The 26,698-nt window shown below is 45.7% G+C and overlaps 2 protein-coding genes across 2 annotated transcripts; one reads left to right on the top strand and one right to left on the bottom strand.

Annotated features, from left to right (window-relative positions):
- The first annotated feature begins 1,786 nt into the window (after window positions 1–1,786).
- LOC136424429 (proline-rich protein 2-like) lies at window positions 1,787–3,462 on the top strand. Its single transcript, XM_066413029.1, has 2 exons — window positions 1,787–1,921; window positions 2,600–3,462. Exons 1-2 carry the CDS (start codon window positions 1,877–1,879, stop codon window positions 3,368–3,370), a joined length of 816 nt encoding a protein of 271 aa, XP_066269126.1. The 5' UTR covers window positions 1,787–1,876; the 3' UTR covers window positions 3,371–3,462.
- A 6,251-nt stretch (window positions 3,463–9,713) lies between these two features.
- LOC136424715 (RNA-binding motif protein, X-linked-like-3) lies at window positions 9,714–13,416 on the bottom strand. The gene is made up of 2 exons (XM_066413337.1): window positions 13,412–13,416; window positions 9,714–13,041 (listed from the first exon to the last, which is right to left on the bottom strand). Exons 1-2 carry the CDS (start codon window positions 13,414–13,416, stop codon window positions 9,714–9,716), a joined length of 3,333 nt encoding a protein of 1,110 aa, XP_066269434.1.
- Between the last annotated feature and the right edge of the window lie 13,282 nt (window positions 13,417–26,698).

The following is a 26,698-nucleotide window of genomic DNA, read 5'->3' on the forward strand; positions in this document are numbered from 1 at the left end:
AATGTTTTTCTTCAATACGCTTGAAATTATTAACAAAGTAGACAAAAGTGTAAAAGGAAATATTTGACGATTTTTGACAAATGTACACCTTTCCCAATAGAATAACAAAATTGCATAGTATTGGTACTGCTGCACAATGATCACACAACAATCTTTCTAAATAGTGCAATGCCCCAATCCCGAACCTATGATGCAATGCTACCAAAGTCCACCTAGCTGTGACGTAGACAGGCGTTAAGCGGTAACAGGTACGCTTTGAAAAAGTGAAAGATCTGAGAAAGCTGTTTTCCGTATCATTATCAGCTGATCAAATATATACCGGGCTTTATATGACGAAATAGCATGGTCTTCAAATTTTGAGTAGAATCCACGTATCAGCTGATAAGGGTCTCAAGGACGCTTCTGGCAATTTTGGCAGAAACATTAGATTATGATTAGAACTTTATGATCATGACGTCGCGGTGGCGCAGTGGCAGGGTGTTTGGCCCCAGAACCCAGAGATACTGAGTTCGAATCCGGGGTTCCCTGATTTGTCCCGTTGACGTTGTGTTCTTAGGAAAGGCACTTTACACGAATTTCCTCACTTCACTCAGGTGCAAATGAGTACCTAGCTTCGGTTAGGACGTTAAATGGAGGTCCCGTGTTTGAGGAGAGCCACACCTCGAGCACGTTAAAGAACCCACCGCACTTATCGAAAAGAGTAGGGGTCCTTATCCTTCCCGGTGTGCGTGGTTCAAAACCTACAGTCCTATGGCCACACATGGGGCAATTGTCGTATTGAGGTCACCTGCGCGCCTGAACGGCAGTCGCTACAGACCCTTGCGATCTAGCTCCGCCAATGTGCGCTCCTCGCACTTCAGCCCCTGGCTGCGAAGAGAGAGTATTCGGCCAATAATAATAATAATGATTTTAGACGCGTTTCTTCTCCAATGCGAGATCTTGTTCAATGCGATACATTTGACTATGTTAAATGTGTAACACATCACAAAGAGCTGACTGCCATCCACGTGGATAGTTTTTGACCTAAATTTATACTTTGAAATTTAAGATCATAAGTAGTAGAAATTGAAGTAGTAATTCAAGATCATAAATCATAAGTATCTAATTCAGAGAGCAGGCTGTAATATATAAGACACGGGTAGCAAATTTAAAAAAAAATGCAAAAAACTCTTCTCTTCGTTTTTTAAAGACATATTTCATATAGCTTTTCATGATTTTATATGGAGTTTGAGCACCTGACTTGGGGGATAGATTAGCCTCCATAGCAGGATCTTTGGGCCTTTTTCTGGGCTTTTGCTGATGACTTCTTTTTGTACTGGGTCATTTGTGCAGCCAGCCCGTAACCATTAATAATGGCCCAGTAATGGTTAATACGGACTGGCTGCACGCATGACCCAGTACAAAAAGAAGTCATCAGTAAAACTGTATCATAAGCCCCCCAAAAGGCAAAGAGAGACTACTATATGGAGGCTAGGGATAGATGCTGTAAGAATAACAGGTGGACAACACGGCATTTTTCAGGGGACGTCAGCATTTGTAATTCTATCTTTCTTTTTCCTTATCTAATTGAACAGCTAGAAATAGCGTTGATAACTGAATCTAGCTCCGTTATCTGTGGAAGTGAATAGTACTGTGTGTCACGGGCTACGTTATTTCGCTCGGTGAAAGGTACGGCATGGCGCTAGATCCGCTGTTTATTTATCCTAGCAAATGGTACAGTGTGCCACGGACACATGGACTTTGGTAAGCTTGCGTCAGACACTTGCATCACCAACATCCGTTAGCCTTGTACAGGCCAGTATATAAGTATAGAACGTTTCTGCCGCCTTGTATCGAATAGCTGGGCCCAGCGGGACCACAGTGATCCAGACCCAACATGAAGCTACTCGTGACCATAACAGTCGCCGTTCTCGTATCGGCGGTAAGTTTTTCATATATTTCTTTTTGACGTAACTTTATAATTTTGTTGCTTTTCATCTCTGAGATCTGGTAAATGAATGTATATCAGCGCGAACGTTAATTTTCGACAAAGTTTGCGTCGACCATACTGTATGGTAAAGGAGCAAATCTTTGCCGTAAGTTTCAAAAACATATCGGAAAATGATAATGTCATTTGCACAAAATTCATTTCGAGCTCTGAGCGTATTTTTTTAAAGTCTTCCAAGAAAATGTGGAAGAACAAAAATGAAGAATTTACTGTTTGGTATACCATTTTTCATAAGTTCAGTCACTTGTAAAACCATCCTGACAGATTCAGTAATAAAGACGACAGAATATCACATCTCGCATCAGTTTAGCAGTTCCCAGAGGATGTCATCCATATACCCAGTATGCACTTACTATGCCTACGCATTACAATGCCGTTAGAAAGTAGTTGAGTAGCACTAAATACTACTAGTATGCTCTCTATTTAGACTTCTCTGTCTATCGTAATGCCTCCTTAGCACAACTGTTCATAGAATTTAGTCAGGCACTTATCCCCATGTCTTTTTATGGGATTCTGCTGTTGTAATCAAAACAAACTTTCCAGGGACTAGAAGGATCTGATAGTGTGTTTGCCATCTTTAAGAGAAAGTAAGATATCCTTTTATCCCGACAGGTGGTCGCCCGTCCTGTCAAAAGGCAGTTCCGGCCGCCTGGCCCGGACGGCTTCAACCACTTCCACCCTCCGCCTCCTGGGGGTACCCGACCGCCACCACCGGAGGGCACACGGCCTCCGCCTCCAGAGGGCACGAGGCCTCCACCAATCATCGACGGATTCGCCTTGACCCGGCCTCCACGTCCCGATGGCACCCGACCGCCACCACCCGAGGGCACCAGACCTCCGCCACCCGAAGGCACAAGACCTCCTCCACCCGAGGGGACCCGGCCTCCTAGACCCGAGGGCACACGACCTCCCCCAATCATCGACGGATTCGCCTTGACACGACCCCCACGTCCCGACGGCACCCGGCCCCCACCACCCGAGGGCACAAAGCCTCCACCCCCCGAGGGAACCCGGCCGCCACCTCCCGAGGGCACCCGGCCGCCACCTCCCGAGGGCACCCGGCCACCACCTCCCGAGGGTACTCGTCCCCCACCTCCGCCGCCCAGGAAAAGGCAGTTCCGACCGCCTGGCCCGGTCGGCTTCGACCACCACCACCCTCCACCTCCTGGGGGCACCCGGCCTCCACCTCCCGAGGGCACAAGGCCTCCACGTCCCGAGGGCACCCGGCCTCCACCAATCATCGACGGATTTGCCTTTACACGTCCCCCACGTCCCGAGGGTACCAGGCCACCGCCTCCCGAGGGTACCCGGCCACCACCTCCCGAGGGTACCCGGCCACCACCACCTGAGGGTACCAGGCCACCACCAGTGATCGAGCAATAAAACAATATGGCACATAGAAATAACCATCATGACCACATATATAGATCTAATATATGAATGAACGAAATGGTTCAAATAAAGAAAATACGTACTTCACAATTCATCTGTCATGTTTTTCCTTAGATCGATCCGCATATTAAGATAAGAATAAAGCAACAGGAGGCGCCTTTGGTTCATGATAACCCAGCACAATACAAATTACGCGCATCATGCATACCTTTGGGGTCTTTGTTGTACGACACCACATGTACAAAGAAGCGAGAAGAAGTCGACTCTGCTGGACTAGCTTAGTTTAATAACACGTTTTGTCTACACTAACGGGAGTCGCCCAAACATAGGACGTTTTTTTACGCGCTCGAACTCACGGCGCTCCATTGCTGGTTGCCAGAGAATGGTCATGTTTTAATGAATGAATTTTGAACACACTCATCTAAAGAACATAAATGGACAAGAAATGTATTCATACTGTTCATGGGCCCTTCACGCTCCGAGTTACAAGCGGCAAACGCTGTGAGACGTTTACACGAAAGTACCTTCTGATTTAGTGCTACGCCAGATAGTGTGCCTAACTTAGTACGCTTTGGTAATTTTGCTCTCTTCGGAAGCTGGTGATGAAGTTAGGAAAATGTAAATAAGCCTTGAAGTCTGCTATATTATAGCTTTCTTTTGACCGGAAAATTTTGACTGTGTGCACTTCTAACGTCATGTGAGAATGGCTATATCTAGCGCATCCCAGCTCATGTTTCGGCGGGAAATGGGCTACTACGCACTTTGCGCGCGGCCCGACGTACGTGTTGCATGCGACCCGACTTACAAAATCATTACGAAAAAACGACACCGCTTACATCAACAATACTCCGTCTACTTATTGGGAAATATCTTCGCCATATCTGTATTCAGTTTCCTTTTCATAGACGGTACCAATCACATGTTAGCGCGTAACAAAACTGTGCGTTGAATCGTTCCGCCACCATCGCGGCCCAAAAAATGGCGGGAAAACAACGTTGCCAGACGGCAGCGATGTTTACGTTGTTTTCTTTGGTCGGTTTTCTTCTCAACAAACACTTAAAGACCCAATTTTTTTTTGTTTTATGAAGTTATATTTCTTATGTGTATGATAGTTGTATATCTGCTTGGCACAGGTCGTATATTTAGGTGTCGGGCCGTCTAGCTACGCAGTGACCCTCTACTCAGCGTTGCCATCATTATCGTCAAAATACTATTCTCGACAAAACAAGAAATGAATATGTACACATATGTTTTGAATGCAAATAAAAATTATGTGCATGGACTTGGTTCATTTATCTTCCTTATGAGCATAATCAGTGGACACAAACACGGCGTACTTATGCATAACAAGATCACTAAAAAACCCGTCCTAAGTTAGGGCGCGTCCTAAGGTAGGGCAACCCCCGTTATATGTTTACAGCTTGTATTGTTGTATTATGTCCTTGTATGTTCCATGTGTTAAGTTAGACGACCTGTACCTAGCCAAGGTCTTTCATTCATTCAATAAACCATATGGTTCATTTATCTCCAAGTAGTTGCTGGAGGGTTAAAACGTTATGTTTTCCTAGGGTTTGTCAAAGTAACGGGACGAGAGGTAAACGTAAAAGTTTTAGCCTCCCCCAACATCTGCTTGGAGATTACCGGTTCGTATCTAAACTAAATAAAGCAGTACGTTATTAACATCTGATCAAATTTGCGCCGTACAAAATTAAAAAGCTTATTCAACGTTGACACCAAATTCCTCTCACTGTGACATATATGCTTTCGACATTCTCTCCGCAACATGACTCGAAATCATTAAGAAATTTCACAGGGTCGGCCCAAGCTCGGACAAGGATTACATTCTTCATTTCGGATGGTGACGTAAAGCCGGCGGCCCCGTGTATGAGGGAGCTTCAGGCATAAGCCTCAAGCGTCACAACCGTAGAACAACCCAACACACTTATCATGCAAGAAGAGTAGAGGTGACTCTAAATGCTCGGCTAAATACACGATCCGTAACGAATTCGCATTGCACTACCACTAGCTACTTGAAAAACACTATGTTTCGCCTGGGGATGTCAAATGAAGAAAATAGCACAGATGGGGGTTGGGGTGTTGTGAAAGTGACATGTGGTGCCGTTCACAGAGTATACTTTGTTACCTGATCTGAAAGATTACTACTAACAGGTTTCCAATCTCCCGTGTATATTTTAGCCCTTTGTTTAAATAAAAGAAAAGTTGCTTGACCTTTCGTTCTACATTTTCCTAGAAACGTAAATATAAAATTCAATGTTTTTTTAAAAGTTACAGCCTCTATTAAACAATTGCTGATTTCTGAATCAATTATTATCTCAAACGTTTGTCCTGTGTGTACATTACAATTATATGTACCTCCAATCCAGTCCTTGAACAAAGGAACATAATTGGCAAATCGTGCCTTAAGGTTTGCTGAAAAATACAGAAACCACACTATCATAACAGTTGACATGGTTTTATGCTTGGTCTAATGGTGAGCAACCCTGTCTTTTGACACCGAAAATGAGTACTAGTACCTAGCTTCAGTTAAGGCCGTTCCTCAGATAAGACGTTAAATGGAGGTCCCGATCGCGAGTTTGAGGAGAGCCACGCCTCAGGCACGTAAAAGAACCCACCACAAGTTACTGAAAGGAGTAGGGGTCCTTCAAGGTGTGCTTGGATCAAATGAATTTGTCCGGAAATGCAACTTCGACTGTTTAGTACAAACCTGGTGTGTTACGCCATGAGGAGGTTTACCGGTAATGCAATGCGGCAAGGAAACAAACAGTTGGAAACCAACAGCTTGTATGCTACAATATGTCGTACGATAGCAACCTAAGGATAATGATAATGGTTTTTATTGGTCAGAAATTACCCGTAAAAACATTAAAATTACCCGTAATGGCAGCCTTACTAGCACTGAATTGATGCAGGGCTTACAGGTTTCACATAATACACAACATATACACATTTTATCCACACTTGCATTTTGTGGAACTGTCGCAAGGGTCGGCCATTCGGTGCCACCAGGTGACCTCAATACGACCTTCCCCAACCGAAGTCAGGTACCCATTTATACCTGGATGGAGTGAGAAAAGTCGTGTAAAGTGCCTTTCCCTAGGGCACAAGATCGGTGACACGACAGGATTCGAACTCGGGACCTTTTGGTTCTGAGCCGAACGCTCTGCCGTTGCGCCACACGACCCCATGTAAGATCCTAGGCGGCTGTTGATTCTGGTATGGCATCAAAACCGTGTGATGTCCTACGACGAATTTAACCGCGTCGCAACGGTCCCTTTCCGCATAGAGGTGCGATTATTCAGAGGGCCGCTAGGGAGCGCGATTCAATCAAGTCTTAAGCAGCTTGAACCAAAGTACAAAACCAAAGCCCCGTTCACACTATCTAAGTCCGAATGAGTTCCGAAGTGACATTTTTTTTGGTTTAGGTAAAGTTTGCAGCCAAATTAGTCTTTGGGCTCCATAACTAGGCTGCACAACGGTGGGTCAAATGTGATAATAACTGTTTCTCCTCAAACTTTACCTATAACAAACAAAACGTTAATACGCAACGCATGCGGAACTGAACATACGCAAACTGACCCTAATATGTCTTGAAGCGGTTTGCCTATCATGTGACACATATCATAGACAGACAAAACAAGTTAGTGAGACACAGACGAAGGAAATTAACAACTTACATTCAAGGTTCTCTTCTCCCTACTTTAACTATTCTCAACTATAATAGGTTATTTGTGTGAATAAAAAGACAAAACAGCTTTTCTGCCGACGAACGACGGTCAGTCAGAAGGGGTCGCTGAACAAAACATTTAAAAAAAAGACATATTCTTTTAGCTTGGCCTGCGTTTTTATTCACAAATCCTCTTTTAAGAAAACATTAATATCGCAGGATCTTATAGACTTGTCCAATTGTAACAGTGGGGGTTCAAGCGCCTCCAAACTGACCAGTCTAACTGGTCGCGACCTTTTAGCCTAGTGTTCAAGGCGTTCGTGCCTGTGATCTGGGCTGCCGGTTTCGGCGTGGGTTCAAATCTCGGTTGGGATCACTTGTTTCTACTCGCTCCTTTCATTTGTTTCACAATGCATATATCTGTATGTATGTAACTTGAGTCTACCTTCACTTTGTCTACTTGTATGTTTTTGTGAATAAAAAAAGACTTATCGGGCAATGGAGTCATTCATTCATTCCCTCATCCCTTTTCATTCAATGGTGTCGTAGAGTCGCGACTGTTACGGTGTGATACTAGACGTCGTAAAGACAGGAAAGGTCTTGGATATCTCTGGAGGTTACGAGGTAAACTATCCCAGGAAGCCCTCGAACTAGCTTACCTTACCCTGGCTCGGCCTAAGCTGGAATACACCTCCATTCTCTTCAGCAACATGAGTGCTGCCGCCTCCAAGGTACTCGAACGTGTGCGATACCATGCAGGCCGCCTTGTTACAGGCGCAGCGCCAAGGACACCCTACTCAGACGTGCTACAACAGCTTGGGTGGGATAGGCTCTCAACTAGGCGAGACTACAACCGTCTAGTGATCATGTACAAACTCGTCACCGGCTCTGTACCACCCTAGCCTGGGTGCCAGACCACCGCGCTCCTGGAGCTAATCCTTCCGCCGGGGAAGCAACTCGCGCCGCCGCCACAGATAGCACACGGCCCACTAATTATCTCTCGGGCGATAGAAATCTGAGTTCGGCTGCCAAGCGCTCCCGGGTGTCAACTCTATCCCTACTACTAGGTCTTTCCCGCCCAAAAGGGGTTATCATCGCATCGCGCGAAAGGTCTGGTATCCAGGCTAGTACCACCCCACCTCCAGCCACTCATCCCGTCAACAAGACAAGCTCAAACCCAGCTCCGCCTCCGTAACTCCGTACATCTTCACATCCCTCGATGCAGAACCAACATCTACAAGAACACTGTTTTATCCCCTACACGTCACGGGTCTGGAACAGTCTACCCAGAAACGTCACTGACTCACGCACCCACACTGAGCATATTCAAGGCCCAATGCAAATCCTACCTGTTGTCCTGATTTTAGATTTACCTCCTATCAACCTTCCATCTATTCCACCGCAATGCTATAGATTATAATATTGTAGACTATTCCCCCAACGACTTTATTATGTTAATATATATATGTTGCATGGTAGTTACTGAGTCAAATGATTTTATACTGTATTCATTCATTGTATAGTATCGCATTAACTATGTATGTATTATGATAGTGTAATGAACTTACTGTATGTTCGTCTGTACTTGTGGGTCAGCCGTTACCAGCGAAAGCTGCCTAGGCTGACCCAGTGTAATGACTTGTCTTTCATTGTCAATAAGTACAAATACAAATACTTGTCCGGTGACTGGTGCGGCATGGTACTAGATAATTCCAGTTTATACCTGTATGGTACGGCGTGGCACTAGACAAAGGTTTTGTGAGTAAATGGTACAGCTTTGCACTAAATACACAATCATATGAACGTCGCATTAACACATTAACCTTTACGTGTATGGTACGGGGCAGCACCGAACACCTGCATGTCATGGCGGCTGGTACGGTGTGCCACGAATGTATGGACTTTGATAGTCTTACACCATGCGCTTGCGTCAGCATTTTGCTGTTGTTAGACCGGCTATAGCCTATATAAGTGTGACTTTTTCAATCGTTTTCTATCAGTTCGAGAAACTACATCGACAGATCTAGACATGAAGCTTTTCCTGGCTCTAGCCGTTGCCGTGCTTGTTTCGGGGGTGAGTTTTTTTTTTTTAATGACATTTTCGTAACTTTGAAATGTTTGTTATTCCCACTTTTTTCATCTATTCAATCTAGCGCTATTTCTTCGCTTTATGTCCAATTGATTCCTATTTTTTACTGTTATTTCGTATTGTATTCAAATTCTAGACGCAACACGAAAATCCGTTTGTGCATAGTGTATTCATTACATACGTGCTCTAATTTGGCAAATCATGACAGCAAATAGTTTTGAAAATAGTTTTATCACTCACTCCCATTTTTTTTCTTCAGTTTTTCCACCTTACAATATTAACGTATGAAAATCAGTCGTATAATATAGATTGTCATATGATATGTTTCCAATTGTGAGGCTTCAATTAAGTAGTTTTTTGGTCTGTTTGGGACTTTTGAGCGATGTTATAACGCAAAGTATAGTTTGATAAGGTTGTATGTCGACAGGATCATAATCATGCTGAGATTTTCCGAACCAAATTGTAAAAAGCAAAAAAAAAATTCTAACTGGCCTGACAGAATGACTTGATGATGTGTTTTTATGAAATTTCGAGTAGAAAATCTCAAGAACGACATTCTTTCACCCCACCCCAACTACAGGTGTTTGCCCGCCCGCCGCCTCCACCCGACGGCACCAGGCCGCGAACTCTCGACGGCACCCGGCCGCCACCGCCCGACGGCACCAGGCCTCCACCGCCCGACGGCACCGGGCCTCCACCGCCCGACGGCACCAGGCCTCCACCGCCCGACGGCACCAAGCCTCCACCTCCCGACGGCACCAAGCCTCCACCGCCCAACGGCACCAGGCCTCCACGTCCCGATGGAGATCGTCCCCTGCGTCCAGGTGACCGTCCTCTGACACCCGATGGTGACCGTCCTCTGCGTCCCGATGATGACCGCCGGCCTTTCCGTCCTGATGACGACCGCCGGCCTTCCCGTCCTGATGATGACCGCCGTCCTTTCCGTCCCGATGACGACCGCCGTCCTTTCCGTCCCGATGACGACCGCCGTCCTTCCCGTCCCGATGATGACCGCCGGCCTTCCCGTCCCGATGACGACCGCCGTCCTTTCCGTCCCGATGACGACCGCCGTCCTTCCCGTCCCGATGGTGACCGCCGGCCTTCCCGTCCTGATGATGACCGCCGCCCTTCCCGTCCCGATGATGACCGCCGTCCTTTCCGTCCCGATGACGACCGCCGTCCTTTCCGTCCAGATGACGACCGCCGTCTTTCCCGTCCCGATGACGACCGCCGTCCTTCCCGTCTTGATGATGACCGCCGTCCTTCTCGTCCCGATGACGACCGCCGTCCTTTCCGTCCCGATGACGACCGCCGTCCTTACCGTCCAGAAGATGACCGCCGTCCTTCTCGTCCCGATGATGACCGCCGTCCTTACCGTCCCGAAGATGACCGCCGTCCTTCCCGTCCTGATGATGACCGCCGTCCTTCCCGTCCCGATGGTGACCGCCGGCCTTCCCGTCCCGATGATGACCGCCGTCCTTTCCGTCCCGATGATGACCACCGTCCTTCCAGTCCCGATGGTGACCGCCGTCCTTTCCGTCCCGATGATGACCGCCGTCCTTTCCGTCCCGATGGTGACCGCCGCCCTTCCCGTCCCGATGGTGACCGCCGTCCCAATGATGACACCCGTCCCGATGGTGACCGCCGTCCTTTCCGTCCCGATGATGACCGCCGTCCTTTCCGTCCCGATGATGACCGCCGTCCTTCCGGTCCCGATGACGACCGCCGTCCTTCCCGTCCTGAGGACGACCGCCGCCCTTCCGGTCCCGAAGATGGCCGCCGTCCTTCCCGTCCAGATGACGACCGCCGTCCTTCCCGTCCCGATGGTGACCGCCGGCCTTCCCGTCCCGATGACGACCGCCGTCCTTTCCGTCCCGATGATGACCACCGTCCTTTCCGTCCCGATGATGACCGCCGTCCTTTCCGTCCCGATGGTGACCGCCGGCCTTCCCGTCCAGATGACGACCGCCGTCCTTCCCGTCCCGATGATGACCGCCGTCCTTTCCGTCCCGATGACGACCGCCGTCCTTTCCGTCCCGATGATGACCGCCGTCCTTCTCGTCCCGATGGTGACCGCCGTCCTTTCCGTCCCGATGATGACCGCCGGCCTTTCCGTCCCGATGATGACCGCCGTCCTTTCCGTCCCGATGGTGACCGCCGGCCTTCCCGTCCCGATGGTGACCGCCGTCCTTTCCGTCCCGATGACGACCGCCGTCCCAATGATGACACCCGCCCCGATGGTGACCGCCGTCCTTTCCGTCCCGATGATGACCGCCGTCCTTTCCGTCCCGATGACGACCGCCGTCCTTCCCGTCCCGATGATGACCGCCGCCCTTCCCGTCCTGAGGACGACCGCCGCCCTTCCCGTCCTGATGATGACCGCCGTCCTTCCGGTCCCGAAGATGACCGCCGTCCTTCCCGTCCAGATGATGACCGCCATCCTTTCCGTCCCGACTACGACCGCCGTCCTTTCCGTCCCGATGACGACCGCCGTCCTTCCCGTCCCGATGGTGACCGCCGTCCTTTCCGTCCAGATGACGACCGCCGTCCTTTCCGTCCGGATGATGACCGCCGTCCTTCCCGTCCCGATGACGACCGCCGTCCTTCCCGTCCCGAAGATGACCGCCGTCCTTCCCGTCCCGATGACGACCGCCGTCCTTTCCGTCCAGATGACGACCGCCGTCCTTCCCGTCCCGATGACGACCGCCGTCCTTCCCGTCCCGAAGATGACCGCCGTCCTTTCCGCCCCGATGACGACCGCCGTCCTTTCCGTCCGGATGATGACCGCCGTCCTTCCCGTCCCGATGACGACCGCCGTCCTTCCCGTCCCGAAGATGACCGCCGTCCTTTCCGTCCCGATGATGAGCGCCGTCCTTCTCGTCCCGATGACGACCGCCGTCCTTTCCGTCCGGATGACGACCGCCGTCCTTCCGGTCCCGATGACGACCGCCGTCCTTCCCGTCCCGATGACGACCGCCGTCCTTTCCGTCCGGATGACGACCGCCGTCCTTTCCGTCCGGATGACGACCGCCGTCCTTCCGGTCCCGATGACGACCGCCGTCCTTCCCGTCCCGATGACGACCGCCGTCCTTTCCGTCCGGATGACGACCGCCGGCCTTCCCGTCCCGATGATGACCGCCGTCCTTTCCGTCCGGATGACGACCGCCGGCCTTTCCGTCCCGATGATGACCGCCGTCCTTTCCGTCCCGATGATGACCGCCGGCCTTCCCGTCCCGATGATGACCACCGTCCTTTCCGTCCCGATGGAGACCGTCCTTCGCGTCCAGATGGAGACCGTCCCCTACGTCCTGATGGAGACCATCCCCCGCGTCCCGATGGTGACCGCCCCCCTCGCCCCGACGGTGACCGTCCCCCGCGCCCCGATGGTGACCGCCCCCCTCGCCCCGACGGTGACCGTCCCCCTCGCCCCGAAGTAGACCGTCCCCCGCGTCCCGATGGTGACCGTCCCCCGCGTCCCGATGGTGACCGTCCCCCGCGCCCAGATGGAGACCGTCCCCCACGCCCGGATGGTGACCGTCCCCCGAGACCCGAAGGCACCCGACCTCCACCGCCCGACGGCACCCGCCCTCCACCTCCCGACGGCACCAAGCCACCACGTCCCGACGGCACCCGGCCACCACGTCCCGACGGCACCCGGCCTCCACGTCCCGACGGCACCCGGCCTCCACGTCCCGACGGCACCCGGCCTCCACGTCCCGACGGCACACGCCCTCCACCTCCCGACGGCACCCGGCCTCCACGTCCCGATGGCACCCGGCCTCCTCGTCCCGATGGCACACGCCCTCCACCTTCCGACGGCACCCGGCCTCCACAGCCAGACGGCACACAGCTTCCACGTCCCGACGGTACCCGGCTACCCCAAGTGAACTAAATAGTCACGAAAACAAATGCTGTTGAATTATGGCTAAAGCCACATTTTAAATTCCTTCTTTCTTAGAGCTATCGCAAAGTGAAACTCATTGCACTGTAAAAGTACGGTAGGGCATCTCGCTTGATAACTCTAAACGACGCTTAGAACTATCTATGCAAACGTTAACGTTAGGTATGATAAGTCGTTCAATCTAATAGAGCCGCTAGTCGGTTTAAAACTAGCTACTGCCACGAGCCTAAGAACCTCATGTGCTAAACATGTCGAAATGCGTTTATACCTGTTGAACAACAGTAGAACGACTTTACAACTTTTATAGATACCTAAAACTAACGAAATAAAATGAATGCAAGAATGTACTTCACAGACCTCATCCTTTGTGTAATTCCAGTTACTGTAGAAAAACAAGATGTTCTTGGTAACCTGTAGAATATATTACAGGCAGCTCTTCGTATTTTTCGGCATTTATATTCTGCGAAGAAGGCGCTAGCGGGCCCAAACCTATAGCACTTACTCTCTGCTCCAAGAGCAATCTACCACTAAAAGATACAACCACGGCATGCCCAGAATGCGAGATATAGAACTGGAAGTTCCGCTGTGGTGCGTCAGAAAGTCGCTAGGAGGCTCATTAACTTCATTTTCCCGACACCTACCCACCTACTAAATATCATGAATATCCTTCCACAGCTTCTCGAGTTAAGCTGTCAACACACACACAGACAGTCACACACACAGATAGACAGACATACAACACTGCAAACAGAACCTTCTTGGCGAAGGCAATAATCAGATCTAATTAGATCACCCTAAGAGTGCTTGATACTTCATATGAATACGTATCTAAGATCATGTTGATAGACTTGAGGAAAAAAATTACAATGGCGGCTGAAATAGAGACATCTACGGTGTATTCACTCGAGCCAGCAACTACGCTAAGTCATTGTAGTATGGGCTTTATGAATATTGATACTTTTTTTAAAAGTTATTTACCAGGTAAAGTTAATTGTCTGAAGCCCGGCAGTTTATTATTGCTCCGGAGGTCGGCGTCAACAAAGGGGGAGGAACAATCGACAGGACCTTAATTGTCTGTGTCTGCCTACCGACACCAGGAGCCCGGGGACCGACCATTATAGATCAGGGGTAGGGGTAGGAGTGTAGGAAACATGGGGGGTGTACAAGAAAGAAAATAAGTCGTATAGAAATGATAAAAAGTACCCCGGGACCGACCATTATAGATCAAGGGGAGGGGTTGGAGTGTAGGAAACATGGGGGTGTACAAGAAAGAAAATAAGTCATATAAAAATGATAAAAGTACCCGGGGCCGACCATTATATATCAGGGGAGGGGGTGCGTAGGAAAAAATGGGGCGGGGGGTGTACAAGAAAGAAAATAAGGCATATAAGAATGATGAAAGTACCCGGGGACCGACCATTATAGATCAAGGGGAGGGGTAGGAGTGTAGGAAACATGGGGAGATGTACAAGAAAGAAAATAAGTCGTATAAAAATGATAAAAGTACCCGGGGACCGACCATTATAGATCAGGGGGTGGGGGAGCGTAGGAAAAATGGGGGGCGGATGTAAAAGAAAGAAAATAAGTCGCATAAAAATGGTAAAAAGGTGAAGGTTCACCTGAGCGAAGCGACTGAAAGGGTTGTTTTTTTGAGGCCGTAGGGACAGTTGGTTGTTATCCACTGTGTGTAGCTAGTGGAACGGTATTGGAAGGCGGAGCCTTACGCTTTCCTTCCACCGTCTTTTACTTCCCCAACCGAAGTTAGGAATAATTCATTTTTACACCTGGGTGCGGTCGTGTAAATTGTCTTTCCCAATGGCACAATATCGGTGGCATGTCAGGGGGATTTGAACCCAGGATCTCTTGGTCAGACGCCCTAAGGCCACACCAAGTTAATCTTATGGATGACATCCGCGCGCGCATTGATTTTCGCCTGTTGTCCAAAAAAAACAAAAAAAACAAAAAACATCACCTCCTCCAAGGCTACACAGAACTCCGGAACTTGCCGACTTAGATTGCCGCAAAAGGCTAGCATTGTGCCGGCTTATCGGAAAACTGGGGGCGTATGTGGATTGGTATGCCATCGATGTTGGCTAGGGGGATTTTGCGTTTGCACAGTTGTACGAGAGGATCGCGGCGGCCATGCAGCGAGTATCGCCAAGACAATTTCAAACACGACCTATCCAGAGTGGCTCTCACACGTTTCTTTTGCAACAATGAGAGACATGGGAGAGGAATTGAGGGATTGGCAGAGGGATTTGTGAGCGTAAACCATGGAATGCTTAATATGGAGTTCAATGCCATGTATGTTGAAACTGCCCTTATGGGTGTATATGAGTAGTCTCATCACAGTCATATATCATCCACAGTCCTCGGAGCCAAATACCTTCTAATAGTCTGCTATGATGAACAAGACAACCTACATGTACCTCCTACAAACAAACTGTGTTCTGTGGTTCAATTCGCAATACCAGCCTTGTACTAGTACTAGTAGCCCTATGGTTTGGCAGCATTTTTTTTTTGCTGGATTTTTCTTTTTTTTCCCCCACGCGCATTAGTTTTGGGGTCTCCACAGGATGTCATCCATAAAATCAAGTTGGTGTGGCCTAACTGTATAAAACTGTTGAGGAAGAGAGGAAAAAAGCGAAAAAGTGGTATAAAATATGAAAATGTTTTCAACATTTCGTACACACCCTCTTGCGGATTTCGTGGCCCGTTACAACGCGTACGTGCGAAGGCAAGGGGTAAGCTGAGTTTTGTGACAGACAGAAGCCATGCAGTTAACTATACCGTTAAGTCAATCGTTAAAAAAGGTATAGCAGTCATCCTCAATTGAGGTGAAGCATGATGCTTTTTCAAGTAGCTAGTGGTAGTGCAATGCGGCTTCGCCACGGCTCGCGTTTTTGGCCAAGCACACCGGGTCACCCCTACTCTTCTCGATAAGTGTGTTGGGTTATATTACGTGCAGAGGTTTGACGCTTGAGGCTTACGCCCGAAGCTCCCTCATACATGGGACTGCCGTCTTTACATCACCATCCGAAATGACGAAAATCGTTAATAAGTTTTTATTTGTGAGAACATCATATGAGAATGTGCCAACATCAATGTGAAGATTTATAAGTATATTGTCGGGAAAGCAGGGCACAAGTACAAAATAGTCCGCCGGTTCAAATTTAATGTCGTAAGACCCGCGCATGCACGTTAACGGCCTTTGAACATCACGTGAGCAATCCATGTGACTCCATTGGACGGATACGCGTTTGATTGACAGGCCGATTGGTCTACATTTATGAACACAACAAACCAAGTACTACAAGGGCCTATCATGTGTTCCGTTATCAAAATTTTATCAGAGCGAACTTTCGTAGAAATCTCTACGTAAACATAGGAGACTTTAAAAGAGCAAAGCGGGTTTCAGTCTCGTTTCAGACTTGACTTAACTTAAAGCAAGGGTCAAATGCCAAACCAGAACTCAATCAAGCTGTTTGCAAAGAAACTTCATATCAGAAATATACACATGCTAATTATTATTTTTTCTTATGTTTTGTTTGTTGTATTGTTCCGTTTTTCTCATACTTTATTTTTAGGGGTGGGTACCGGTACCGTGTACCGGTACAAAACCGGTATTTCTTAATGGACCGGTCCAAAAAAACCGGTCCGTAAAAAATCAGTGGACCGGCCTATGGACCGATTAGAAAATTCATAGTACCAGGCTACCAGCAGGCGCCCACATAACTGGTCTAAGAAAATACAAAACAGCAGATTTAACTTCGTTTTCGAAGACGTTAGCTGTGAATCATATCTAGAAACACTTAAAGGATGAGTAAACAGACGGCGATGAGAGTATAGTTATAATTTTGAGACAAAGTGCAAACCTAAGAAATTATATCGTTCCAGACATGACGTTTGGAGACTTTTACGTGTGTCTCGCACTCCAAAATATGATGTACTGCGACACTACTATAATCAGGTACAGGTACAGGTCCGGACCTGGACCTGACCCTCTGGACCTGGACCTGGACCGGACCTGAATTTTTTGTACCGGTACCCACCCCTATTTATTTTCGTTTCCACAAACTGCCCGACCAGGCACTGATTTGGGAATGTAACTCAGGTATATAAAGGAGTGTACTAACACTTGTAGTATCCAGAAAGTTTGCTAATACGCATGTTATGCATTTATCGATGAAAATCTAAAGGTAAAAGTTTCATATCATTTTTGTGTAGAGAACTGGCATGTCGTTCTGCTGATCTCAATAGCTTTTAGATAAGTCAAATATAAATGAGACTAGCAACAATTCTTGCAAAATACCAGATACGTATGTTTACGTACACGGTACAGAATGCTAATAATGATTATGGAGTCAAATGCTGATTGTATGGCCAGATTCTTCCGTATTCATCTGAACGGAAAAAGAGCATGGACGTTTAGATGCCGATGACACTTAAAAAATTGTGTTTGTTTACTTGTTTGTAAATAATGAGCAATTTCAGAGTCAATTTCCGCACCGTCAACTACAATTACCAATTGACGTCGAACGTGGGTGATACAAAATTTGATAACAAATATGTTTCGTCACAAACTAATCAAAAATTGACGTGCACATAATTGATGCTACCACGATGGAAATATTTCTTTGAACTTTTGTTTATTCATGAGAAGCTCAAATCGGCCTGCAGGCCGCTTTTCATTAAGGTCATGAAGGAAGAGGCAAGGGTCAGATGAAATATAAAAGAGATACAAATTACATTATCTAAGTCCTAATAACTCTATCAACATAATTTTATCAGTACATATACATGGTACAAAACATATAGCGAAAGATGGTTCATGGTCCGTGTCCATTCGTTTTGGTCATTTCCGCTACTTCAAGAGTCTTTTAAAGGAAGTCAGATTCGGAGCCGTACGTGTGTTTGGCGGTAGGCTGTTCAAGGCATAGGGTCCGTGGTAGGCTACCGATCGCTTGGGTATAAGGACAACTAGCTGTCTGCTTGTGCTTTGTCTGGTTGTCCGTGTATTTCTGCAGAACACAAACATCTGGCGCATGATTGTTGTTTAGGGCTACATAAAACGTAAAAATCTCGATTAGTGGATGATTGAATCTACTCTCCAAGCAGAGGAGGGGTTCCGGCTGTTTTTGATGTGTTTTTGGCGTTTTCGTTGGACTTTCTGCTTTGTCATTTCTTTTTTAAACGCCAAAAACACATCAAAAACTAGTCGGAACCCCTCCTCTGCTTGGAGAGTAAGTTTAATCAAATTCCTGACTATTTCCGACCAAAAAAGGATGCGGCATGTGGTAAGGTATGGTGGAAACCGGAAAAATATCTTTACCACTGTGACCGGAAATTTAGACGGCCGATGTAAACTTCCTTGCCCTGTAAAAAAATCGCGGTCGTCACGTGTCTAAAATGATTGCTCATTTGAACCTAGCGAATTCAGAAATATTTGCTCGTGTTGAGACGCATTTTTGAAACGATACTGACAGATACTGAGGTTGATAAGGCAATGGTGAGTTCACAAAGTCTTCACAAGATAAAGAAATCCACCAGGAGTCCCACAGTAAACCTTGAGCTCTTCAGCTGTCTGATTGAAATATACCGCACCTTTCTATCCATGCAAGACCATGCCAAATATCATGGGAATCCGTCCAGAGATTCTTATGATAAGTTATGCTGACCACAAATATTCGAAAACAAACACACACGCACACACCCACACACACACATGTATACATACAGACACACCAAATACAAACCTCCAATTCATGGAAGCAAAAGTAACATGTGTCCAGGCACGACAAGACATGTTTTTGGCGTCATCTTTTTCCACTCTGTCTGCTCGGCATACACACAGACAGACACACAGACAGACACATCAAAAACAATACCACCGTATTTATGGAGGCAAAAACAACACGAGACGCGTCCAGACAAGACATGACTATTGTTGGCGTCAATATTTTGCCCCACGCATGCCCGACAGCACGAGACAGCGTATCAACAAGGGCGATTAAAAAAAGTCACGGGAAAGGGGCTGTCTGTCATCGGTCGTCATCCCAAGCAGACTAATTTGCGCGCCCGTCGCACTGCCGGGCTGTGATTATACGGGTAGCTTCTCTTCGCCAGTCAGCATAGACGTATCAGCGCGCCGTACGGCCACCAACTCCGTCCCACTGGGTCACGAAGGACCGGCACAAAACACGTCGATTGTTTTTGTCCGGGGGAGTCGTCTAGAAGTTGAGGCAGCGGGATCGATTTGGGCATCGTCAGTTGGCGAGTCGCTTGGCACACGTAGACAGAACGAAAGTCGTGCTGCGAGTTTGAAAGGCTGCAAGACTGGAGGCGGTTTTAAGGTGAGTTTGTGCTCTTTCTGTACTGGAGTGTTCAGAACACCCACATACACAATGTATATTGTAGATGTCTCGAGGTTTTTAACATTGGCATTTTCTCTATGCAAAGACGTACCAGAAATGATCGTAGTTCTTTCTCTTTGTTTGTTTGTGTGTGTTTTGTGTGTGTGGTTGCGCAAGTGTGTCTGAGTGTATTGTTGTGCGTGTTTGTGTGTGTGTATGTGTGTGCGCGTTTGTGTATGTGTGTGCGTGCGCATGTGCGTGTTCGTTTGTGTGTTTGTGGCTTAGTTTCCATATAGTTTGTCAATATTCGTAATCTTTTAGCATTTTATTATCGTTGCCTATTTCTTAGAATGCAGTAGTAGTAGGAATTTTACATATCCCTATGCGAGTAGCTTATGCGGTCTGACTCATATGTTTACCCGTTTTTCGCTAGCTGTTATACAAGACCTACACTTTTCCAACATTGCCTGGTTCTGTAAGCCAGACGGTATTCATATATATCCCACTCTATTGACTTGCTTGTTTGCATGGGCGCATTTATATTCATGTTTTGTGAGGTAGGCTGAGTAAATTAAGTCAACAAACAAACAAAACAAAGAAAATACGATACTATCTTGTTGTGCGTTTAAAATAGAGATTTGTATCTACGATACGAGAAACAATTTAAACAAATAGAGCACAGGGTTAGTACATTTTCTTCGCCATTTAGTTAGAAAATAATAGTAGAATCACGTAAGCCCAAACATATATCTGTACAAAATGTTTGTGCGACTTCATAATTCATGGTATAAAAAGCACAAACCTTCTTTGTAGATATGTCGCACCATAATACAATTGTCTGGTAACGTTGGATTGGTCTTGCTGCGATTCGTCTGGTAAAAATACTTTTATCGTGTTTTCTGGTCTAATGATACGGTATAGGCTGTAGCGCTAGGGTCTTTGAGGCCATTAGGATTTAGATAGAACAGAAAACTGGGATATCTGTCCTTTAAAACAGTTCTGCTTTGTACTATTTCTTCCAAAAACTTACAGGAATAAAACAGATTATATATGAAATGTAACAACAAATGTTTATGTGAAACTATCAAAGACGGAGAATTGAAATATATAGTGACAATAGAAACTCGCACTAACTGTTGATTTGACATCTATCAGTTTTACGCGATCACTCTTTTCTAACACAGCCATTTCACTAGCGAGAAAATATTTGACAAAACACTTCACGAATTTTACAGATCAACATATTAGACAATGTCGACCCGCCTCAGTGCGAAGCACTAAAATATGACTATGATGATATGTCATATTATAAAATCAAACGGAATCGAAAAGCGATGCATAGCTTCCAACATTATTGATAGCAAAATGATATAAATTGTCCTGCTATTCAAACATCGGACAAAAGACAACCTAATTATTGGTGTATTGAAATCCACTGGCAGAAAAATAATGATTATGATATTGTGTGGATTTTTGTTAGTCACTGGACATCTGTTATTTTCATTATGATTGTCTTGGGAAACGACGGAAGTTTTCAACAATATATTGGATTCTGAAAAGCTGCCACGAAGCCCAAATACCTACGTCACTTCTTCACGAGCCCAAGACCTTTCTACCCTTGAAACATCATGAACATAGCATGTCCGGAACACGAGATATCAAAATCGGAAGTCCTGCTGTAGTACCATGGGAAGACGCTAGGGCGCCCATAATCTACCATCAAACTAGATATTATAAAGATCAATCGACGACTTCTAGAGTTATTCTGTTCATAAACAAGCAAACAAACAGACAAACAGACCCGAAAACATAACTTTCTAAGTTAAGGTAATTATATATATGTACACAATAGCATATATAATATAGGAAACCAAGTATTTAACAACGTGTCTGAAATATATTCATACTTTCCCAATATTCCTGACCATAAAAAACAATACTACCATTAAAATCTAGGAAGCCACATATATTATAGAAGAAGTCGGTAAATTCGTCTTCCACTGCCTCAAAAGGAGAAGCCAACCCCAACATAATTAGATCGATGTATATTCTAGAATGTAAAAGTAAGTAGTTAACTGTAGTAGAAACTAGTCCTTAATAGCTCTTTATCTGTGCCATTATACCCATGTATTATGTACTTGCAAGTAGCCTTCGGGCATGTACATGTACTTGCAATTGATATATCTAAGATGTCCTGTCAATCTTCCACTGCCGTTGCTTCTGGCATCTTAAAGTTTAGAAAAAAAGTTTAGGTTCTTTCCGCGACACATGGTACAAAGAGCGGCGCCCATCACCGTTTTGATAGCCCCTGGGCCACACAATAGCAGGGGCTAGTCTAGGGGGTAGTGGCGTGTCTTTAACTAACCACGTGCAAGGCGAACACTCTACCCACTTCTCATATCTGCTTGGAGATTTGTATCGTTGTACGGTTGTATCATCCATGCCGAGTTATTCTGTTCATAAACAAACAAACAAACAAACAAACAAACAAACAAACAAACAAACCCGAAAGCATAACCCTCTAAGTAAAGGTAATCGCACATGTGTTGCAACTGGGGAAAAGTAAGTCAAGTCATATCGGGGGGGGGGGGGGGAAATAGTAAATACATGTATCATGTTAGTTTCCAACTGGCGTACCTTCACACATCTGCTTGGATATTTCTTTTTTATCGTTGTATGATCGGTGCCGGCAATGCTCGGCAGACTCGTGAGATTACACGAGATTCATTTGTCTGGTTAGCTAAGCCTTCAGCGAGGAAATAATGACCAGAAAAAGGCGGGAAAACGCCTGTCATGGCGCCCACTAATGAGACAAGGAAAGCGCGGGAGAATCCGCAGATTGGACTTTACGACTAACATCATAAAATCGAGATCAGACATGAATCATTCAGTCTGTGTTTTGTTCAGACACTTTACAAACAGCATTAAGCAAAGCAGACATCCTGGGTTCGAACCCCAATGCTGTGAACTTGTGAAATGTATACTTGAAACGAATTTCCGTCACTGTACTGTGAAAACGAGTACCTAGCTTCGGATAGGGGCGTCTACTCGGACGGGACGATGAAATGTGGTCCCGTATCATTGGAGGAGAGCCACACCTCAAGTACGTTTAAGAACCCATCCCATGTGTCAAAATATACCCAATTATATAGAATACTGACCATTCAAGAGACTTGCAGAAAACGGTCACAGTAGGCAGACGACCACTATAGTGTGCACAGAATTCTTATAAATCAGTGATTGTTTGGATAAATTATCTGAGGGGCCACCAAAGAATTGATCGCATTGGCCGGGTGTTAGGTTAAACGCTCTTCATGTATAGGTGGTCACTGGTACACGTTGGACTGTAGTTTACTTCATTTTACTAGGACTAAGAGAATGGAAATATTTCAGACAGGTAAATACTCTAGACTAATCATAAATCCGTACGTGCAAAGCGTCAACCTTGCTTATATAAGCTTCGCGAGCATTATTAGATGATTTTGGATATATGTATTTAGGCCAAGGATTTTCCTTCAGGGATAAGTATACAGTACACCTGATAAACCTCCAATCCATACTTATTATTCTTCCAATTCCACAAAATGCTTTTCTTACAAAAGTTTATAGAGAAAATAATGTACCGGTGGTATTTTTTCAAAATATCAATTCTAATTAGATGAAAGTCTTTCCCTTGTAAGATTTCATGAAAAAGAAAACATTACCATGTTCACCCCGACCAATCGAACCACGTGAATCGCATTGAAACTCAGATTCGTATGAGTCATTTCCCGACAAATCGCTTTCTAACTTGCGTTAACGACTACATCTGACCAAACAAACTTGCCAGTGAGATGGTGGAAGGTGTCAGCTTCCAAAAGACGTTTTCAGATTGATAATTTTGGCACTTTGGAAGTAATTGAATCCGCCCGCGATATAACGTTTAAAGAAAGGTAGTAGAAACTAGAAGTTCAAGTCCTGTTTTGAAGGGAAAATTCGCCAGTCTTCTGTGCCCCATGTTGACTCGGTACGCTGGCTAGGTCAGTCTCCCACACTCCCGCCACCCTGACGCTCTCTGTCTGCCTAACGTAAGAGATCCCAACTGTCTGATACACTCAAATCCCTGCTTGGAAAACGGGGACGCCAATACGTCACAGTCAGTGTATCACGTGCAGGACAGACATTGTCGTTGTTCTACTTTTAGAGCCCGGTGGCATGCTATTTCAGGTATTATATTTTTTACAGGGAGTTGCTAGTCCTTTCCTTTAAACATGATTCAGGCACATTTAGGAACACGAAGCCCCCATTTTACGTCCCTTCTGAAAGACGATGCAGCCCCAACCGAGATGTCCTGACCCCGGGACTTGAACCGGGATCTCCGAGTGATTCCATTGGAACCAGCAGTGAGGCTACTACCAGTTGAGCAACAAAGACATCCCAGGACAAATCTTACTTTTGGAAAAATCAGTTTTTTATCATATTTGTAATTTTTGTCTACTATACAGTCAACCTGTACAGGTGACCACCTCTACATAAGGATTAAGGACCACCTCATCATTGATATATTGTCAAACCCGTACTAGTGATCGCATGACTACCTCTGTATATAAGGACCACCTTGCCAATGTGACCGCTTTTTTGTGGTCCCTAGCCTGAGATATTTTCCTATTGACAAAAGCAGTAAGAATCCTGTCCATATTGACCACCTGTCCACATAGACCAGATTCTATCGGTCCCCTGAGTGGTCTTCTTGGGCAGGTTTAGGTTTGACTGTAGTTTACTCTCGTGGAGGGTCTATCTGTACCCCTAGTAACTTCAGTATTGTTTTGTTATAGATAGAGTGAAAAGTAATAGTGTTGTTATCATAGGAAAACATGCTTAGAGAAACTATGTCTACTCACAGCTTGCGGCGAATAGTGATTAGTCTGGAGAAAAACTGTTTACTTTGTACGTTTGGCTACTGTCGATTTTGTGAAGATAAACACGCTGCAAAACATGAAGTTTTAATTGTATTTTTGTGGAACAATTTCTGTTGGAAGCTATGTATTCTCAACGTTTCTTTGAATTTCATTGACGCTGTTAATTCTCAAATTTTAGTGGCAAGAAGGCGCAGAAAAGATCTGATTTATTTCGATAGAAATTACGAAATTCCGTGTCTTTACGTCATCAAATAACAATGTAAACAATTATCCAGATTTTAGGCTCACCTACAATCAATTTTGCACTGTTTACTATTCGTAACAAAGATATATGAAATGGAAAAAATTCTATTGGGTGCGTATATTTTCAAACGATAGGTTTCGTACTAGGTTGAATGTTTACAAGTACTCTAGATCTTTTCCTGAAAAGTTGATACTGTCACTTCATTACCTGACGCTTACGGGCAGGTATGCGTTTGTAACGCCTACCTGCACGTAATGAAGTGTGCCCACCTGTTGCTGTCGGCACGGTCCTTTGATCATAGTCTGGAGGAGGCGGGGCATACCTGGAACTGTTTTGATACATGAAACCTACATGATACCGACTTGTAGACAATTACTGGGGGTTGGGAATGTTTTGCATACGCCGTATGCTCGCGAGGCCCACACGTGAGTGTGAGGCATAGAGATTGGTAGACGTGTTTCTAGATCAAAGAGACGTTTTTGTAAGGTTTTACCACACAAGGTGTTGCAAGGATCAGGGATTTAAGGCTTGCAAAATAACGGTACGTTGTCTTTTCTTTTTCCAATGTTTCCCCTTTTGCTAAATTTTGATTTGATAACCGTAATTGAAACGTCATCAGTACTGATGTGTGTGTGCACGCGTGTGTGTGTGTGTGTGCTAGATATGTGTCTGTTTGGTATGTGTTTGCTGTATGTTTAGCTTGTCCACTTCTGTTCATATGCTAAGATTTTGAGATTTTTCATCTTTCTATCTATCTATCTATCTATCTATCTATCTATCTATCTATCTATCTATCTATCTATCTATCTGATATATATCTATCTATTTATCTATATATATACATATATATTTATCAGATAATCAGTTCATTTCAGAGTTTACGGGATATGGCACTGACAAATATTGTGTTAGGTAATTGGTATACGGTCTTGCACGCATTCCTTTAAGCCTGATTAATATCATTGTTTTTGTCATCAGCACCATTTGCCATATATCGTGGTGTTTGTAGTTGCACTACTCCAAAAGCCAAGCGACCTTTTAATCTCCAAGCAGATGCAGGGGTGTTTTATGTGTGTTTTTTGTGGCCTTTTGTGCCACTTTCCAATCAACAATATAGCCGATGGCTAAAACTATACCAGAAGGCTTCAAAAACTCGCCTACAGTACTGTCCCCACATCTGCTTGGAGATTTGGCGATTCCATCGTGTGCTGCTAGTCCTATCGGGCTATAGTACGGTATTTCTAGTCTCTACCAGACTAACCGCGCCGGCTATCGGGAGAACATTTGCCGGGGGACTTTGGCCATGGAGGGTTACATTCTCAGATTGGACCCTCTCTCCGTAGCTGACTCCCTTCATACAATTGACTCTATTTGGCCAATTTCTACTATTTTCCCAGCGACCCGCGGAGGCTGGTAGAGCCTACGGTATTTCTAACGCGCATGCTATTCCCATTTATTTTCTAACTGTGTGTAAGTCCATTTTACAAAATGGTTCATTGAGTCGAATTCCCAATCTCACGCCTCGTTGCGCCATTTCAGCCCGACCGTTGAATATTCAGGTTCTCTCCGGTGGCCCAGACAATCTACACGTGCTGCCTACGGTACACATGTGCGGATAAACAAACATGCACGTTCTGTCATCATATTATCATACCAGACAAGATACTAGTATCTATTTTGTTGAAACAATAATTTATCATGCATATCGATGTTTCTCCATAAGTTTACAACAATACGCGTTAAAAATTCAATCATATATAGACAGTTTTAAATATGATGCAAATAGCTCAGGACAAGGGAGTAGCGGTCATTATTTGGAATCACAAAGTTAGCTATAGTACTCTACACAGGCTTGCAGTAACCGTCGAAGACCCATCGGTCGATGCTAGTCTCTACAAGGCTCCACAGGTCGCTGGAAAAAGAGTAGAAATTTGCTAAAGAGACGGATAACATGCCAGAGGAGTTAGTCGGCCGGGAGTACAGCATGCAACATATGAAATATAATTCTAATATTTTTCGGGTGGCGCCTGTTTTTAATTTGGGTATAACGAAATGGGTGAAGCCTTGCTTCTGACTTGTTTGTTTGTACTTCTGTGTGTCTGTTTGTGTCTCGTGATTTCCATGTTGATTTCCATGTTGCCATACATAC

Source organism: Branchiostoma lanceolatum, chromosome 18 (genome assembly GCF_035083965.1).
Source record: "Branchiostoma lanceolatum isolate klBraLanc5 chromosome 18, klBraLanc5.hap2, whole genome shotgun sequence".
Taxonomy (NCBI): domain Eukaryota; kingdom Metazoa; phylum Chordata; class Leptocardii; order Amphioxiformes; family Branchiostomatidae; genus Branchiostoma; species Branchiostoma lanceolatum.